The sequence below is a fragment of the Neodiprion pinetum genome, chromosome 2, assembly GCF_021155775.2.
Source record: "Neodiprion pinetum isolate iyNeoPine1 chromosome 2, iyNeoPine1.2, whole genome shotgun sequence".
In the NCBI taxonomy this organism is placed as follows: Eukaryota; Metazoa; Arthropoda; class Insecta; order Hymenoptera; family Diprionidae; genus Neodiprion; species Neodiprion pinetum.
Genome location: NC_060233.1, coordinates 43,168,237 through 43,188,204, shown reverse-complemented (window position 1 = coordinate 43,188,204; position 19,968 = coordinate 43,168,237). Strand labels below are relative to the sequence as shown.

At 43.7% G+C, this 19,968-nt stretch overlaps 2 protein-coding genes across 3 annotated transcripts in view; both read left to right on the top strand.

Moving 5' to 3' along the window:
• The first annotated feature begins 531 nt into the window (after positions 1-531).
• On the top strand, positions 532-3,002 carry Dhps (Deoxyhypusine synthase). Its single transcript, XM_046614775.2, has 7 exons — positions 532-994; positions 1,090-1,364; positions 1,448-1,666; positions 1,983-2,175; positions 2,281-2,384; positions 2,468-2,593; positions 2,876-3,002. Exons 1-7 carry the CDS (start codon positions 898-900, stop codon positions 2,972-2,974), a joined length of 1,113 nt encoding a protein of 370 aa, XP_046470731.1. The 5' UTR covers positions 532-897; the 3' UTR covers positions 2,975-3,002.
• A 932-nt stretch (positions 3,003-3,934) lies between these two features.
• The window catches only part of Eip78C (Ecdysone-induced protein 78C), a 53,992-nt gene continuing 37,958 nt past the window's right edge, over positions 3,935-19,968 (top strand). The window contains exons 1-3 of one of the 2 annotated variants that reach the window (XM_046614773.2): positions 11,719-12,746; positions 12,811-13,069; positions 15,747-17,014. In XM_046614773.2, the coding sequence (XP_046470729.1) occupies positions 16,732-17,014 (283 nt within the window). In that variant the 5' untranslated portion in view covers positions 11,719-12,746; positions 12,811-13,069; positions 15,747-16,731. Of the gene's footprint in view, positions 4,165-6,630; positions 6,711-11,718; positions 12,747-12,810; positions 13,070-15,746; positions 17,015-19,968 lie in introns of those variants that run through there. The other variant, XM_046614774.2, reaches the window with a different exon arrangement.

The window sequence follows — 19,968 nt, the reverse complement described above, 5'->3', positions numbered from 1 at the left end:
AATATCGCATAGAGAGGCAGAGCATTTCTGTATCGAGGTAACTTCTTAACTGCCTGCACCTTATTATGATAGCTAAATTGTAGATAGGTATACGTTCCGATCTATCGTACATACATTGCGAATCACACTACTTGAGATCGTAATTGAAATCCAAGATACCGCTAACGAATAGGTGAATTAAGTTACAAATAGTTGCGTCACAGAGTATGTAAAATTGTAATTATGCGGACGAACATTGTCATATAACGGCATTATTGCCGGTTGATTTAAATGAGAAGAACCTTCTCATCTTTATGTAGAAAACCTTTACAGTCTGTGCAAAGTAATACCCATACATTTCAACTTGTCGTCGCTCTTATCGACGCATTCAAATTTTTTACGACCACTACAACCAAAACGTGACGTGGTTCATCATTTTGCGAGCTATGAAAGAGAGGAAGGGGTGCCGGCTTTTGTGTCGATGAAGACTCGACGTTTGAAAATATCGCGGGGCCCGATACCCCTCGCCATATATCGGCAGTTGTGCAGTGCCGGTAATAGAGATCCCATTTCTAGCCGGTAAGTGGTTCCCCGTTAGTGTCCTGCTATTCGGCCGGTCTATGATTTTGTCTGCTACTGCCTTTAGAAATTTGAGGTTATATACCCCAGCGTACATTCTATGAATTGTACCGGATACGTTTTGTGCGAAATTTTTTCGTAGCTGGGCTAACCTGTATAACACGTGGATTGCCAAGTGATTCGTAATTTCGAGCTAGTCGTTAATCAGTTCCCGTTGTCATTTACGAACACCGGTTCTGTCATAGCCACGTGTATGCGAAAACCGCAAATAAATACTTCTGTATTAAACTCTGAGAGTTTTGGCTGTTATTGGATATTGGAATCTCAAATTGTACAAGAATGTGTGAAAATCCGAAGGACAAACTCCCTGCTGAATTGAAAGACGCAGTGCTGGTCCAGAGCGTATCCCTGCCCGCAGGTGCAGCTACAGTTAAAGGTAAGGAACCTGCGCTTGAGTCTACTTCTGCAGCAAAGTAAAAGCTTGTAAATTTCATAGTGGGCAATTATCAACCTGAACAATTTCCTTCCCAGGATATGATTGGAATGCCGGTGTCGACTATCACACACTTTTCGAGAGCTACAAATTCTCAGGGTTTCAGGCTACTAACTTTGGTCTAGCTGTCGACGAAATCAACAAAATGATCAACGCAAGGAAGGTCCCGCTCGACGATGACAAGATCGACTCTATAGAGGAAGATGAATTTATAAAGAGGAAGAGCAATTGTACGATATTTCTTGGGTATACGTCTAATATGGCATCTTGTGGGATGAGAGACACTATTAGATTTTTGGTTCAACACAAAATGGTCAGTAATCCGAGTGTATGCTATTTCATACAAATATTTTCTCCATCTCCCTGTACATAAAGATAATCTCATACATCCCACAGGTTGACTGTATCGTTGCCTCGGCTGGTGGAGTCGAAGAAGATTTAATAAAATGCCTGGCACCGACTTACCTTGGGGATTTCCACCTCGAAGGCAAACGACTGAGAGAAAATGGGATTAATAGAATCGGGAATTTACTTGTTCCAAATGATAACTATTGTCTTTTCGAAGACTGGGTTACCCCAAAGCTGGATGCAATGTTGGCTGAACAGAAAGAGAAGGTAATTATGTGTGCTGCTCAGTATGTATCACGCTATCGTCTTTTACTTTGGCTTTTTGTGACACTTGAACGGATTTATTTCAGCAGTTGTAATTTTACCCTGAGGAAAATTTCACATGCATTCTTTTTCTTTTTGTCACAGCATCAAAAATTGAGGAGTTAGAAATCCCGTTTACCGTTAGGTCGAAATAATGCATGTGTGTATATTTTTTTATTTTAAATAGAAATTGCTTTTTTACTAGACCGTTCAATGGTCAATGTTTTTCTGTTCATTCGCATTCTTTGTCCTTTCAAATTCAAGAACGTTCCATTCGCAGGGTACTTTGTGGACACCCTCAAAGGTAATTACGAGACTAGGTGAAGAAATTGACAATCCAGATTCTATCTATTATTGGGCTGCCAAAAATAAGATTCCAGTCTTTAGTCCCGCATTGACTGACGGTAGCCTAGGCGACATGATGTTCTTCCATTCGTTCCGAAATCCTGGCCTAGTACTCGATATATTATCAGGTAGTTTTTTAATTAATCTGAAGATATATTCCTCGATTATCAGGTAACAATCTAACTACAAGCTTTCAATCTACCTCATTTATTCGCGTAAACTTCTCTTGGTAGATTTAAGGCGTTTGAACAGTATGGCGATGAAAGCGGTAAACAGCGGTATCATCATTCTAGGCGGGGGTGTAATCAAGCATCATATTTGCAACGCAAATCTTATGGTAATAATCTTTGCGATAATAAGTTGTACACACATTTTTCATACCAAACTACTTTGATTACCGAATTGCTGAATTCCCTACAGCGAAATGGCGCAGACTACGCTGTCTTTTTAAACACAGCCTCCGAGTTTGACGGTAGCGATAGCGGCGCAAGGCCCGACGAAGCCGTTTCGTGGGGAAAAATCAAGAAAGACGCAACTCCTGTAAAAGTAATATTACCATTCATACTTTCTTCGTGCGATTGCGGTTATCACTGTAGAAAAACAAAAATTTGTGGCGTCAAAGAAACGTTACTATGTCGGTGGCTAAAATAATATTACGTCGCTACAGTTAACTCTGAATTAAGGCAATGAAACATTTTTCACCAGTAAAGAGGTGTTTCTTTGATCTGAAACATTTTCTCGATGTGCGCAGCAAGTAAAACGCACACAGGTTGTCTCTGTTTGATACTAACTGTTTTTTTTTTTCTGTTCTATTTTCTGTCCGAACAGATATATGCCGAAGCTTCCCTCATCTTTCCACTTTTAGTCGGTGAGACATTCGCCCGTCAATTTCATTCCTCAAAAGAACGAGCTGTATCTGACGTATAATGTAATAAAGATATGTATTTTTAACCCACGCCAAATCTTTTCATGAAATAAGATAATATGCGAGTGCGGTACTTTCCTCGGCGTCAAATAAACGGATATTTTTCACGAAACACGAGGATGAAGTTAGTAACGTTACTCCAACAATGCATGTTTAGGATCATCTGAAATTTGATAAACCATGACAAACAAAACATATTCATATTTTTAAAAGCCAACTCTTTGAAAGTCATTTAGAAATTGCACAGTAATGATTTTTTCCCTGACGTTTCGTTTACGTTAACGTCGCTAACTTCAGCCTCATCCTTCCTTCTGCAAACGAAGAAAGATGCTCGAAATAATTCTTAGAATAAACATTGCATCTCCATTAATACCGTCACGGGGATATTTCCGTTTCAGCATCAATTAGTTTCAAACAAACGTACAACGAACTAAAACTGAGGAACTACTGTCCTCGCAATGATAGGTATTCCAAAAAGTAGGCGCTCACAAACGTAGGTATGCCGTGCACAGAAGTAACACAGTTTCGTCGTTCCAATTGCTTTGGTCTCTCGCGCGTGACGAGTGGGCGAAGGGGTAGGAGGGGGTGGGGGGGGGGGGGGGGGGTCGTAAGCAAACGTCCCTCTACCTGTCTCCCCGCAACTAGTCCTAGTTCGACGGGAGCTGATAAGTTTCGGGAACTATATGTGTCAAGCGGCTCGCTGATCACCTAGTTCCGTTTTCCGCGCGTGCGTCTTCGCCACCCCCGAGTATGGGGCATGTGCAGTCGACGGGGGTGGAAAACTAGCGGTTGTCAGTTGATTCCCGTTGGCCCGCGGTCGCGGACGGGCGTGGGTGGAGCAAGGAGTTGAACCCTGTAATCCGCCTCCCCGCGTTCACCCGAATTATCCGAAATACGCGTCTATATACCTGTAATATACGCCTGTATCAACTAAGCGCTCCTACGCTCATCCCCAGGGAAAAGCCCCGTCACGACATCCACCTTGTGCGGGCAAAGTTTTTCTTCGTATCTGACGATCATCCCTGCATCACCGCCCCAGCCCCTCCCCCTCCCTCAACGAAATGCTGCCGCTGCTCCACAATTTTCGACGGGAATGAACGACGATGGACGTACAGGACGAAACCAACACCGCGTCTACAGCGAGTTCGTCACCGAGGCCGTCCAGTCCAGCTGCGGACTCCACCTTCATAAGGTACCACAGTTACCTATCCATCTGACACAAATACACCACCCCGACATTTATAGGCTTAATTACACTGCGGGTCCGTAATTCGAGTCTCTCTTGTTCGATTTTGACTACCCTGTTTGCCTGTTACTAACGTCGTGTATCTCTGTCGATGCGTACAGGCTTGGAAGGTGTGAGAGGATGATGACGACTTTTATATAAATCCTTATTAATTCAACGGTAAAAGTTTCCCGTGGTTAGTGGCAATCGGTTGGATTATTAGTAGTCGGTGGAAGAGGGGTCCGATTGTATATCTTTTGATACCTTGGTTTTTGTTATATTTTCGCCAGTTTTGGTTTCCATGGTTGAATGGAGAACGATTCCGATTAACTGAACCGCGACGAGAGTGTACAGATGTGAAAAACTCGAGTTACACTATCGAATTCTCAAATCTCGCAACTGAAACCCGAACATTTGATACTCTAGTTATTATGAGTGAACAGCCATAGAGTTTGTTGAAACATCACTTCATATTCAATAACGCACCTTACAAAGTTTAAGTAGCGCTAATAGCGTCGTTTACGCTAAACTCGACTCCTGACGTATTATCGAAGTTTGAAAGTCGTACCGTTCATCTGTCCCGAGTTCAGATACGATAAGGCAGAAAAACTGACGATGTAAAGGATATAACAATTAGGTAGCTGTACGTATACGTATAAGTATAAGGGACAATACCGACTGCGGGGAAATAATACCTTGGGTAATTTTTCCTATCGATTCAACAAACCCGTTACATTTTTAAACACCGTCTTGCCATTCGAGGTATACACGTAGGTACGTTCAATACGTACAATACTCACATCACGGCACGCGCGCGTCGTCTTTAGAACGCAAACAATACTAAATTCTATACTTACAATCATGCAACTGTTTGTTCTTCTGTTAATTTAAATAATAGTCATTTCCGCAGATACTTCAATTTACATATGTATTACCTGTCAGCGGTTTGTTATTTGTCTAACGATGGTAATGAATTAAAACCAGCAGGTTGTATTTCTTGGTTTCTTATTCCCATACTTATCCAACGTAATATGTACGTATATACGTATGTACGTATAAACCTTCTGAAAGATATTCTTAAAGTTTCAACGCGAGATGTATCCACATGAAAAGTTTAAACGAAGACGAATGATTTGGGGTGCACAAATCGTGATCGTTATGAATACACATACTTTTTGCTTTGACGTTCGAACGAAGATACCTTCGCAAAAAATTGAATTTTCAACCAAACTGATTTACAACCTGCCACGCAGTACAGAAATTGTGGCGGAATTTCAGCGAACTCGGGAACTTGTATCAAGACCAAGATTTTCTCCCAGGGTCTTGGCGATTTGCAGAGCTTAATAATTCACGTGCATTAGTTAGGGAAATTATGTAATTCCGAAAAGCTCCTTCGTTGCTGCGCTGTATATAATAAATCCAAGTTGTCGAGATGGAACTAAAAACAGTGTTTTGAATCATTGCTAGGAGTCTTGATGCTATTTCGGACTAGATTTATTAGAAAACAATTCCACCTGAAATAACGTTATTTTACACGCGACCGAACTTTAATCGGATATCAAACTTTTTTCGTCCCAAGCGTAATGCTGTTATAACTGTTGAGCGAAGATTACTATATTTGCTTACAAGTCTTACGCTTACACTATAACAGTGGGCTGAATGAAGCCTTCGAAACCAAATACCGAGTAACGTCATTTTGCTATGAAAACCGGGCTAACACAGTTTTCTTTCCTCATATACTCAAGTCTCGCTGCTTGCACGAAGGCTCACAAGTTGGTATCCTTCATCGGCGGAGCCTTGATCGTCTACCCATCGTACACAAACTCTCCCTTTCGTCCCTTTCGTTATTACACTACTCTGCCGGCCTACCTCACCGGGTATTTTGGAATGATCTAGTTCAATCGCGATCCATCCCGTGTATAAAGTGACGACGTAACCTAATGACTATCGATGCAGATCGGAATAGACGCGAGGATTAAAATTCTGGGGACCGCAGTTGTATACAATTTCCTTCATTTGTGAAAGATACCTCACATTGGTTCCATTGAGTGATAAATTGAGCTTCTCGGCGTTCTCTTTTTCCAATATTCTTCTCCTCTCCATGCTTCTTGTTACGTAGTATAACGGATACCACGGGATCTGAAGTTCCGCGGAATTTCGTATCCACAGAAAGCCCGCAATGCCAATCACGAGTATAGCGGTAGAACTCGTGGTGAAGTTTGTCGTGACGACGTACTTGCTTGCTTTTCCGCGACGAACGCACAAGGATTCAGGGCAGATGAGGTTGCCGGAGTCAGAGGTAGCACGGTGCGACTTACGTGTAATTCCCTAATTCTCTACGCTCCGTTGATTCCACAACAGCCGTTTCCGTCAAGCAAATGTTGGCCGAATCGTTTCGGCAATGTAAATAATCCAGGATGCTTTTCGTTCCAGCGTGAAGAGAGAACCAGACTCGGAGGAGCCGAACAGCCCTCTCGAAGCCGCCAGCCCCGGGTCCGTCCTACGCAACAATGGTGAGTTGCCCTCAACGGTCTGGTACATAAATGTACATATTCGGTGTTCACCCTTTTATTTATTCAAGAGTTATACGAGCAACGTGACCCGCACATTGGCGAGTTACTTTTATTACATTCTTTATCGCGTGTAATACGTATATGTATGCATGCATAACGTATCCGTACCTACACCTAATGTATATAATACCTACAAGCCTCGAGTACACCCTCACACCGTACAAAATCATTACACCTATACCCTCGGCATAGTTGCTACAAGAATTACTTCATTTTCATGCGATACAAGAGCGTTAATATAAGTATATTTTCACGGTTTAACGTTCGAGTGTGAGATTCGCAGCGATTTATTGTGTCAAACACGTTTCAGCGCTGCAGCAGCTGCAGTGGCAGGTGAATCACCGAATCTGTATACGGGTAAATATATGTATGCCGCACGTTGGATTGCCGCGCGAATTATACGTGTTTTACACATCGATTCCATCCTTCCAGCCTGCAGCTACGAGTTAGAAAATCTATGCATACATCCTGGAGGCTAATTTCCAGTATATAAGAACAAGTTTCCTCAGGGTATATATGTATAGACTGTTGCAAAAAGGACGCCATTTCATCGGGGGGATTTCTGAAGCACGACTGTGAAACGTATTTGTACGCATAGAAATCCAGGTTTTACCTATAGAATATTAGAATACAGGTACATGTATATTATGTATAGGTACGTAAATGCAGTTGCAGATAGGAGTGGGGTTCGACATTTGGAAGGATCAATATTTGGAATGGCCGATACATCGAAATTGCAAACGTGCGAAAATAAAATAACCAAAGATTAATTGTTCGAAGTAGTCATTCTAATCGGTATTCAACACTTTCGAAAATCAAGATTACGAACAATTCGTCTTCCGTTATTCTACCTTCGCATGTTTAAAATTTCGATATATCGACCATTCCACGTTTTGACCCTTGTCCGCGGACACTTCTTCGTCGTTTCCGTGTTAAAAGTAAAATATAGGCGATCTTGCGTAAATCGGCGAGAATAGGATGGCTCTAATGATCCCCGATAATAGCACACGGTTCCTCACATTCATCGCAGAGCTGCAGGCTGACACAATGAGAACCGCTGAAACTCGAGAGGGTATACGAGGTTCCAGCTGTAGCTGGCGCTGGATCGATTCAAAGCGGCAGCTCGCGCCCCACCCTAATACACTTTTCTCCGCGTACCTCTGCCACGAATCCCTCCACCCTCCGCACCTTCTACCTTTTGCCCTCCATCCTCTGCCGCGGATACTCACTTCTTCTCACTCACCTCGATACCCATCGTCCTCGTTCTTCCTGCCCCATGCCATCGCCCCCGCCCCCCAGACTCCTTCCGGAAGTTCCTACATTTAGATAATATCTTGAACAGAAACAATAAGTACCGCAGGGGTTACAGATCGCTTGCCGTTGGTACAGAAGACAGGGGCGGATCTATGGGGACGTTGCTCGGAGGGGACGATTGAGAAGAAAAGAATCAGCCAACAAAAAATGGGTTAGAGATAGAATTTTTTCAATATCAAAATTTTGACAATTTCAATGCGTTTGAATTAACATTGAGAATGACTGCCAGCGCTTCTTGGTTATTTCATACCCGTTAAGAGGGGTCAGTTTTTTTTTTAAATAAGATTGAAAAGAATGTGAAACCGAAATGGGAACTGTCAATAAAGAAACGCGGCGCTGTTCATTTCTGCGATACCTACGCAAGAATCATGAGACTTATTCGCTCTATGTCTCTCCACAGTCATGGTACATATGTCGTAAGACTAACGGAACATGTGACAGAATCTTCCAACTTGAATACTATTAATTCGTTCGTTGAATTTTTCCTATCGAATCAAACAATTACTCTGTGTATCGAGGTACGGAAACACTAACTTTCAAATAAATCGGAAACTAAATTCCTCACTTTCCAACGAACGGACGTGTGCCCACTATATTTCACTCCGAAAACTTATAATTCAAATTATCTAAGGAAAGTTGGTATTAGACATCCCAACATTCTTGAAAGTGCGCCGCTCAAAGACGTATAAGCCCCTTTAATACTGCTCCAATATCTACATCACGTGAGCCTGTCAAGACGTTGGTAGAAACTATCCCGAAGTGAGCCTTCCTCTTTATTCGCGTCACTTTTACACCAATCTGGTATGAAAAACTCACTAACAGTGTTATCACAATTGTAGTCGACGATAATGATTTTTGCTTCCGATCGTTGGTGTATTCGATGATAAATTTCTACGAATCAGCGCAAAGATGATGATAAAAACAGTACGTCAAAATCTTCCTTGCGTCTGGTATTATTTAATAATGAATATTTGATGCACGATCAACATATGTGGAAGAACTGTTGCATGGCATTTAGATTGATGCAGAATCACCGGAGTCGAAAAATTTCGTGGATTTTGTACCTTGAATTTTAGTTGATAAGTCGATCTTCAATTTCACGCCCTGCGAAATTAAACGAAAACTACGGCAAATTCAATTTCATCGAAATTTGGTCACTTTTTTGTAGCGTGCACGTACCGTAATTGTACCGATATGCTATTTGGAACAACATTTTGTATTCCGAATACCGAATACTGAAATGTACGTATAGTTTTCTTCTTCATGGGGAATGCACGTGTGATTTCCTTGCAGGCTTGCGCGCATAGCGATAGACGTTCAAAGAATTAAGACGAGGATACAATAAGGCTGCAAAAGGCTGTTTGTCATTTCTCTGAACCGGTACGCGAAATGGCCGCAACTACCGCGTGTCCAAACCCTTTCGTGGTTAACTTCGCGTGCAGTACGATATACCTACGTATGTTGTACCAACGAGATGGTTATCTCTCGGCTTCACCCCCTCGCCATCTCCCCTCCCCTCTCCTCTCCTCTCCTCTCCTCTCCTCTCGTCTCCTCTCCTCGCCATCTTCGAAACGGAACCCGAAACATGCCGAAAAACCAATATAGCAGGCCTCAGAGTCGTAGAGTGGGTTAGCGTGGGGGGAAATCGTTGGGAAAACTCAATTAGATATACCGCACGGAATATGCGGAGCGTATGCGCAAGAAACATGCACCAAACCGATCCGTATAATACACGTGCAGAACTAACCGGTTCTCGAGGTTCATTACTCTGAGCGTGTATCTTCCCTCCCTTTTCCTCCTTTTCCCTTTCCTTCCTTCTCAACAAGTGTGCTGCCGCTTCCATGCTGCTGTTCCTGTTGCTGTTGCTGCTTCGGCTTCTGCTGCCGACTGGTCATTGCCAACTCGCTCACCCGCACGGCGAAACTTGTACACGGCCCGATGTTTACCGTGAAGAGCGTTAGTCTTTTTTCGCCTATCATTCCTTTCTCAATACCGTGCATCGTTATAATCTGTGTAATTGTACGAAGCCAACGATTTTTCGGCTAATGCGAGATAACAGGCGTGAAAGGTGCTATGCTTTATTCCGCTCCGACTTATATGTTATCTGATTATCGAAGAACTGATCTTGAATTTGCACGCTCTGTGATTGCCTTGGGTTGGCCTAGAAACCGCTGCACTCGAGCACCGGTTGAAGAGGGTCCGAGGCAAATGGTTGAAAAAGTAGTCGACGAGGTGTAAATATCAGGTGAGCCTTCGACGCTCTGCCTTGACATTGAGCTTGAAACGTAGTACGTGTAATCGAAGAAAATGGGCACAACGATCCTGAAATACTTAAAAAGTATACGAGATAATTAGCGAGTTCATTGCGTTTCGTTCGTAAGTATCTACTATTGTATTTAAAGCAAACGCATCGTCTCCGCTCATCGCATCCCCAAAATTCCTCATGTTCCCCGTGCGATTGCCAATGTCCCCGAAAATTCTGTAACTATAAACAGGTTATTCGGCACAGTAGAGTAAAAAAGGAGACAGTTTTCTCAACCAAAATCCGTTCTAAATATAGTGCCCACATCGGCATAATATCGCGGGCTTAGATATACCATCGTTTGCTTCATCTCTCCTGATCGACGTCATTTGATATTTGTTAGGACCGCTTGAATTCTGAACTTGGGTTATTCAAATAAAAGTTTATGTTTGCTCGTTTGTTACTTCTTCCCACAGCGTCTGTCGCCTATAATAAATTGTAAGGGTATAATAACGCATCCGTGTAGGTATTTAAACAGGCATCGAGAACGCAGCAACGTTGCGCACGATATTGTAACCGCATGCGTTATAGCGTGTAGAGCTGCTGAAACCGCGATGACGGCGAGATGTTCGCTTACCCGTACATCGATATCTTCTAATCGAATCTATCCCCAGGGGTTATCGGAGTAACGCACGCAACGCGGCGTGCATCAAGCCCACGGCACGAGGTAAATGTGTAACATACCCGCTCACCCGCCTCGTTTCAAAGGGTGCGAGACCGGCCTCGCGGGCGCGAACATCGCACGCCGTAAAAATTCTCTTTTAGTAACCATGCATAGCTCTCGCTGCCCGTACAAATGCCCGTACGTATTGGCCTAGGTGTAGGTGCAGGTACAGCCGGAGGTGGAGGTAGAGGTAGAGGTACACGCATAGGTGAAGGTGTAGGTGTAGGTGTGGGTGTAGGTGTTGGTGTAGGTGTAGGTACAGGTACAGTTGTAGGTGCAGGTATAGGTGTAGGTATACAAACGTGCGGTTCGGGCCCGCTCGGCTCTTCTCGGTCAATGAACTATCGCTGCTGCTGAACCCAGTTGGTCCACTCCGACTCCCCTCCGCTCCCCTTCCCGTCCCTCCCCCTTTCCACTCCGCTCCGTTCGTCTCCACCCCGTCCTCCTCCTTTCGTTCTCTCCTCTCTCTTCCTCCTCCTCCTCCTCCTTCGCCTCCACCCTCCACCCACCCCCTCCTCTCGTCTCTCCTCTACTCTTTCTCTCCTCCCCCCCCCCCCCCCCCCCCGCCCTCCTCTTCCTTGCCCTCGCCCCGTTCACTTAATTCCCCCCCGTGAGTTGCAATGCCGTAACAGCGCGGTGCCAGGGTCTTACTTACGGCACAGGTAAGCGAGCAGCTCGCGCAACTTGCCTGACTCGTGCCTCGGCCGAGTGCTCGAGTGCTCGAAACGCGTTGACAAGTCGCGGCCGAGCGAGTCACCATACCTATAATACCTATACGAGAGGCACACACGTGATTTGTATTAACGTGTACCCTGCAGCGTTATCGTCCGGTCCGCACTCATCCTTGTTCGCCGCGAGTTTGGTACATCGCTGTTGTACGCTGCTTGCCACTCTGGTGGTCCTGCATGATAATTATACAGATATTTGGTGGGTGTCGGAGGATTAAGTAAGAAGAAGCATAAGACATGAGACTGACGGGGATACCTTCTCATCATGGTTCACCGTGATTTTGTCGCTGCTGATTAAGCTGACCTTATGGTAATGGGGATGCGGGTGAACCAAGAGTGGACGCCGGCTTCACGCAATCACTATAAATTGACGTATTCATTACTCGTATGGTGAGAGTTGTCGGATTTGACCTGCGCGTGATTGTCGTGCGGGAAAAGATATTGGAAGGATATCGGTGGTCTCTTCTCTTCTATCCTTTCATCTCGTCTCATCTCATCTCGTCTCGTCTCGTCTCGTCTCGTCTCATCTCCCACGCGTCGTCAACCGCGGACTGTCGAGCCACGAATCGAATGGTTCGTATTGCAAGTTGAATAATAAGTGAACGGTGTTGTGTATCGCACATGGATATTCGAAGTTTCTCCAATTCACGCGAGCCGGCTCGCCGTTCGACTACAAGTTTGACAGCCGGACTCCTTACCACTTGCTCCACGTGAGATGTTTTTCGCCGTTCAGTGAGTTGGCAGTGAGAGTGCTCCCCTTATTGTTTCTACGTGAAACGATCAACGCAGAAACCCACGACGTCGATTACCTATGGGACGAAGGGTGTGATTAATACGAGAATCGGGAAGTGGATCTTACCTCCTGAGGACGGTGGTTGAAAGGAAGAACCTGATCGAGCGAGAGGGTAAAAATCAATTCCAAGATCATCCTCGCTCAAAGGATAAGCAGTCGATGATTGTCGATAACGGTAAAATATGTTCGCGGAGGATGTTTTTGCGTGTTGAAGTAGCATCAAGTATAAATACTTTCAGTTTCTGATCGGAAATTTTGTGCTCCGCCACGGAATATTGTTTACTTTACTCTCGGAAGCAGGCAAAACCTCCAAAAACAACAACAACAACAACGAAAAGGAACGGAATTTGTAAATTTAAATAATGAGACTGAGGTGAACGCACTGCTCTGTGACGCGAGAGGAACGCGGAAGATCCTCGTAGGTGTTGCACAAGACGGATGAATGACTGTCTGCCGCGTGACTCCGTTTGAACGAAACGCACGGCGATGATTATTCAGGTAAAAATTTTTGCTTTTTGTCCAATTACCGCCAATTTTGCATTATTTATATCACGTAACTCCGAAAATATTCTCGTCGTCAATTTTGGCAACATGTAATTTCGAACTCTGTAACTTTGCGTCTACTATTCGCATAGGCTTCGTCCATTAGGAGATCTAAAACACGGATAATTATCATCACCCCAAGATTTTCATTACTTTTTCAATGAAAATGTTTCAAGTTCCGGCTCCAACAGCTTTCGTGGTGAATTTCCATGCTTTACGTCTACTACAGCAAATAGGATAAAACGTTCCCGAATAAAAAGCAACACTCGATTATTGCGGTATGGTTCGTGACGTGAAAGCTCGTGGCATATAAAGAGAAAACAACCGACGTTCATATGTTCCTATACTTGATCCTGCATGGATCTCGTCGATCTCTTTCATTTCCGTCTACTTGCCTGTTTATCTACTTCAAAAATAACCGCGGTTAAACGTTCACGTGAATTGACCGTTGAATATAACGCCTGCAGGGATCTAACTTGTTCCTTATTATTTACGTTTCCTTTGCTTTCGTCTTTTTTTTCATTTCCCTTGTTCATTGAATTTCAAACAAACGTAGAGGTTACTCCAAATTCGGCATGTGTCGCGAAAAGGCGTCGTTCAAACTTTACATCGCGATTTCAAAGACATACGTATTATATGCCGGAGGAAAGGGGGTTGAGTCATCGAATGATCAGGATTTGCGAAATAGCAAGCTTTAGACCACGTCTAGTAATATATTAAAATTTCACCTTCAACAACGTTAGTCTTTAGAATATTCTTTATAGTGTCGATATTCGTTACTTTTGATAGTTTTCTCTTTTCACTTAAACGCAGAGTTTTTTGTGCATTGAAAAAACATACGTATACTACTCGGAATTTACGCAGGAAAGGTAAACGACTGAGAAAGAAAATTATCGTACGCCAAAAATATGTCTCTTCGGGTCTCGGAATAAATTTAGGTAAATGTTTGGGATCCAAAACTGTAATTTCACTCTATTGCCGGTAGTCACACGTCAACAAAATATCGTTAATAAAACAGAAACTCGAGAGGACTCGGCATAGCTGAAGATACGTAAATATCAAATTTCGTAGTACATTATAATAATATGATATATTCATCTACGGTCCTCGTGGATGACGGTGCGGTAGACGGTAGGTATTGCATTTAAAAAGCGACAGCCGATTTCTCATTATCCTGCGTGTTTTTCTCTTCATTAAGGCCAGACACGCCTTCCAAGCAATATATACGTATTATATAAATAATCGAACAGACTCCGAGGTAGAAAGGGACAGGGTCATAATTTTGTCCAGCGCAAAGAAGACAGGTTGTCAATTATTGTAACGTGACGAATTGAGACACGCGGGTTCGGTACAATCGACGTCGGATGAGGGGTATAAAAATTAGCTGTGTAATATTGCGTGACATCACAGTAAGTGAATGACTCGAAAGAAGATCGGCTCGAAATTTTCGCACGGCCGCTCGACGGCGCGAGGCTGCAATTTCGTCGTCGTCGTCGTTGTTTTTGCATGCCTGCAGCGGCGTAGAATAGACACGCGACTTGTTCGCCGTTGCATCTCCTAGCGGCATCGTTCGCGGTGATAAATAAATCCGCGCTGCGGCCTCCTTGTACCCCCGTCTTATATACTTGCATCCTATCTCATGTCTATTAGATCGGCGCGCATTGCAAGCTCTGCAACATAATAGTGCGCGGCGGAACATCAACGAATGTCGTATAACTTGCTCTCGCAGCTCTTTATACCTCTTTCCGCTGCCACGGTGTTGGGAGAACCTTGTAAGCTCCCCCCCACATGCTAAGGGCAGTAAACAATCGGCCTATCGATCTCTGCCGCCCGCAGATAAGATATTTCTGAATGTTCTTGCCGCGCGGAGCGCCAGTCGAATCGCCGGAGAAGGAAAAGTAATAGGGGAATAGGAAATTAGAGAATAATATAAGGTGAAACAGCAAATTTAATACACGTACTCACAGTTCAAAGATCGCAGACGGAATGAAAAGTTTTAGCGGTCGGCGAGCGCGAGTTGCACCGTGTAATAAGTATACTATACGTATATGTATAGATATAGGTAAGAGGACGAGTCACGAAGTCAACGGCCGAAGATTACGGCAATGACATTCACTTTTTCTCGCTGCTCGTGATGCCACATCGCTTCACTGCTTATTTTATTTTCATACTTATTCTTTTCGCTTCTCATATTTTTCGCCATATTATACCATATACGCATATAAATATACTGACTTTAGACGTATACCAGTGGTACGATTTCGTCTCCGCATTGCCTCTATATTTTCACTCCTGTAAGACTGATGGTATATTTTCAAGATGTAGGCATCGGCTGAATACGCGGTCAATTCGCGTTTGACTGACTTAAAATCTCCGAAGACCGCAGAAATTTTGATAATTGTAGTACTTTTTTGACTGACAATCTACTTTGGAAACTGGCTTCCTCAAATGAAAATACGAATCCACGAATTGATTCTTCTGAGCGCGCATAACTTTTTCGACAAACTTCAGTACAGTTTTTCTGAAACATGGAAAGGTTTTAATTTGTTTCGGTTTCGCGTTTTTTCTTGTTTTACCATTACACCATTATGATTTTAATTATTTACGTTTTCTTCGTATTATTTCGTTTCAGCGATGAGGTACCCAAGCTTGAGATGTGAAATGAAAATACCCTGCCGCTATAACGTGACTCGAAAAAAGGGTTCACCTTAAGGAGAGACGTCGGACATTAAAGAGTTGGAAAAGAATGGGTTGAAGTTCTACACCGTTGTGTTTCGTGATTCACACCCGCTTACGTTTTTCAACAGAAGTAAAAAGGGGGACAAAAATCGACAAAACTCACGAGTGCGGAAACGAAAATTTAGAGATTTCATATCAATTGCAGGTATGGCACAACTTGTGACATTGAAATTGATATTTTAATTTGTCGCAGCAATGAAAATAATCCGTGATCGATACTCTCGAATTATATTCCGTGTCAGCATATGATTTTTTTTTATAATTTACAAAACTGGTTAATCTTTGTAATTCCACCATAATTGAGATCAGCGTAAAATATTAGTACCGGTGCTGCAGCCATATAACACGCTGATCCGCTTCTCGTTTGCGAAACCGGAGGTGTATCGGTAAATTTACAAGATTTAACTACGCATACATTTGTTTGAAAACTTACTGGTTTCAAATTCCTTCAACTGATTTTTCCACAATTTTTATTGAAGATACAACAACGACACCGATGATAAAAATAATAATAATAATAATAATAATAATAATAATAATAATAATAATAATAATAATAATAATAATAATAATAATAATGTAGTGATAATCCAAGTGACGACATTGCGGTTCAGTGCTTAATACGATTGTTCAATACGTCGATTATACGCGTCCATCGAGCTATAAAGTTTGTACTCCGGTGCAATAAACTATAAATACGAGTAAAACGCGTACGAGTGGAAGGACAATAATGGGTCTGGATCACTGATCACGAATGCCTAGAGCAGGTGCACCGGAAGCCTGTGGCATATATCCGATATTTGAATCTCAAGTATTTATTCGCGAAGCAGGGTGATCGAACGTTCGACTTTCATGAATTCGCCAACTAGTATCGTACGATGGACGTATTCAAAATCGACCAATCGCTGAGCGCGGGACTGGGTAGCGCACCAGCGCCGGACACCCTCACGCCGGAAGTGTCCTTTGACGCCAGAAGCGATTTCAGTCTTAGCTTCTTCGACGGCCCCGAGGATAACAGTACCCATGGCTTCAGCGATCACGGGTCCGTCGGTAGCGCCAGCGCCTCGCCGCCCCCAGGAACGCCGGGGAACTTGGCCGTAAATCCGACGAGTACGTCCCTCCCCATCGTCCAGGCCCCGCCGGGGGTCGTGGTTAAGAAAGGTTTGTTTCTTTTTTAAGTTCTTACTTTTATTCATTTCCTTGCATTCATCCCGGGCGTTTCATATTTTACACGTGGGTTTTTGGGTGGGGCTGAAATTCCGAATTTGAAAAGTTGCTGAAGCGCCTAATTCCGCATTATTTGCTGGCGAATCTTGGAGTAAAGAAATCAAACTCCGAAGAAACAACAATGTCTCGAATGGTCGGAAACTCGTCGGTTCAAAGTTCCGAAATGCAAGATTCCGAAAATTCAAGTTACGATAAGGCAAAGTTCCGAAAAGTAATGTTCCGATAGAGCAAAATTTCGAAAAATAACGTTTCGACAGAATAAACTTCCAAAGTTAAAACATACTCACACGGGGTAGTTTACTCAACGAGTGGGTGTAAAAATTAGGAAAACCGAAAATTCGAATGATCAGGATTTCGATCGTAAAAATATCTAATATCCAAAACGAAGAAAGATCAAAGTGGTGAAATATCTCCAAGCCAGAAATTCACAGAACTGAAAATCTTCGATCACACAGAATTTCGGTTTTTCAGATTTTCAAATTTTCTCATTTTCACACTTTCGGAACTTTGAGCGTCGGGTTTCGGACCATTATAGACTTTGATGTTTCGTCAAAGTTTTATTTCTTTACTTGAAGTTTCGCCTCGAAAGAATTCGGAATTTGGCGTTTTCGGAACTTATAAAATTCTGAATTTCAACCCCGCCCCTGGGTTTCCGTTAACGTTAATCATTCGCATAATGGTATCCACGTGGCATTGACGAATTGCCAACTTACTCGCAAACAGTACAGAACTTGTAGCCTCGAACAAATTGAAAAGATGAATTCGGACGTATTCATTTCTTCTTAGTGCCGATGAATCAATAGTAATGGTAAAAATATTGCTGGAAAGTTTTGCCTGATACCTAGTTCCATCTTTCCTACGTTATCCTACAAAATAAAACTTGGCCAAAAATCGATATTACTTTGCTCCGATAGAAGTGTGTTAGTATGTAAGGTATACTGTAGGTATGTGGATACACAACTTACGATCTGCTTACTCTTTCTCCCACTCGTTTCGAGGCTGACATTTCACTCGCACTGCTCGCGCGGAGTCAGACCGGGCGAAATCATTCGCCTTTCATTTCCTTTTGCAACCTGCACTCTCTCGCGTTTAACAGTCGCCATTTTGTCCTTCGAGGAACGCGAAACCAGGAAGACTGGATGATGGGTATCGAAGCAAGCTCAAAACTGGGCCGAAAAATTGACGCCTAAAACGTAGTTCATATTCTAAACGTAGAATGGCAATCTATGGGATATTTAGAGGCATAGAGTTGGAAATGAAATTCGGTGTATCGATGATAACTCTCAAGCTTACGAAAACCTTTACCTGAATACACGAGTCTGTGGTCCGTCGTTTTGCACAAATTGTATCGGAGCCCAATCAGAGCGGGCTGTATGAGATGTATGATATTACCTTACTCGGCTGCAACCAAATCTGAAATTAGGCAAAAGCATATTCTTTAGCCACATGCCTGTGCCAAGAATACTGTCGACCCTAACATAGGCTTTCACGTTATTCAAAAGTGGACCTTGACGACCTCGAATCTCGCACTTGGACGTAAATCAGTCTCAGCGCGGTTCGATGATGAAGGTAGAACGAGAGTTTCCTGAGATAGCGTGCCGGAGAATTAGGATAAAATTAAGTTGAACCACCAGCTGATGCGTCACCCGGAACTCTGGACATATTCTTGTCGTAGGTACTCATCGACAGTCTGGAATGGAATATACATCGTACCCGATGACCCAATGCGCGGGGTCGCCTCTCGCTCGATTTACCGATAGGAATGAAAATAATCAGTGATTCGGAATAAACCGAAGGATACCCACGCCCTTCGCGATAAGCCAGATTCCGGCTACTGGGGAAATATGGAACGGTGAATGAGAAATATGGCCAAAGAAAACACGGATCAAAGAGGGAACTGTATATAGAGACGCTGGCTGGGCGAGGACTGACACCCAGATAGGACTGAATTATACATTCGCGATCCACGGCACGGACCCCGGACGACGCTAATCTGTCGATCGTCTCACAATTTCGACTTTGAATTTCAATCTCCAAGCGGTCAAGGCCCGATTACTGAAATTTATTCGAAAGGCGTTTTGAAGCCTTATACCACGGCAGAGCCTGGCCAAATGCCTATAATAATCCACCGTGCGCTACTCATGCGGACACCACTCTTCGTAATAAAAAACAGAAACGGAACCAACATCATCTTTGTTACCATTCGTATATCTCAACGCTTGCCCTTCGACGACTGCGATCTATGATGATTGGATCGTTCGAATTATTCTCTTTTCTGTGGGATCGAGCCCGGCGCTGGTACAATTTACTGGGGGTCTTTCGGCGGCAACGATCAAATATCACACGTATAAGCGGTCTGCATTCTCAACTTGTTCCAAGAGTGGAGTCGACAACTCGGTTCGTTACGCCGCAGGCTGCTGCCATTTTTTTCCGACCCCATCTGCCGCTGTACGGATTCACATCGGAAAAGTGATAATCCGGAGCCTAATCCTAGGACATGCGGCGAGCTTCGTCCCGCGGCTTATCGCGAAGGTCGGCGAAAAGATCGCGAACGACGGTCATCCGGCGTGAAAGTTTCAAGTATACTAGTTCAGTGCCACGGTCACCGTTGACCAGCGGACGCCGGCTGGTGCCCAGTGACCGACCGGTATCTACGGCCAGCGGTCAGCGGACAGTGGCATCGCCTCGGACGAAACTCAACTGAATCCGAAGGTTGCGTAACCCAGCTGTTTAAAAATCACCGTGCATCTCCTTTGCGCTTGTATACCTACGAGCTTCCCATGCGGCATGAGAATAACGCGTGGAGCGATGAACGTCGGTGAGAGAGAAAGAGAGAGAGAGAGAGAGAGAGAGAGAGAGAGAGAGGTGGAGACGCCGTGGACATGTGT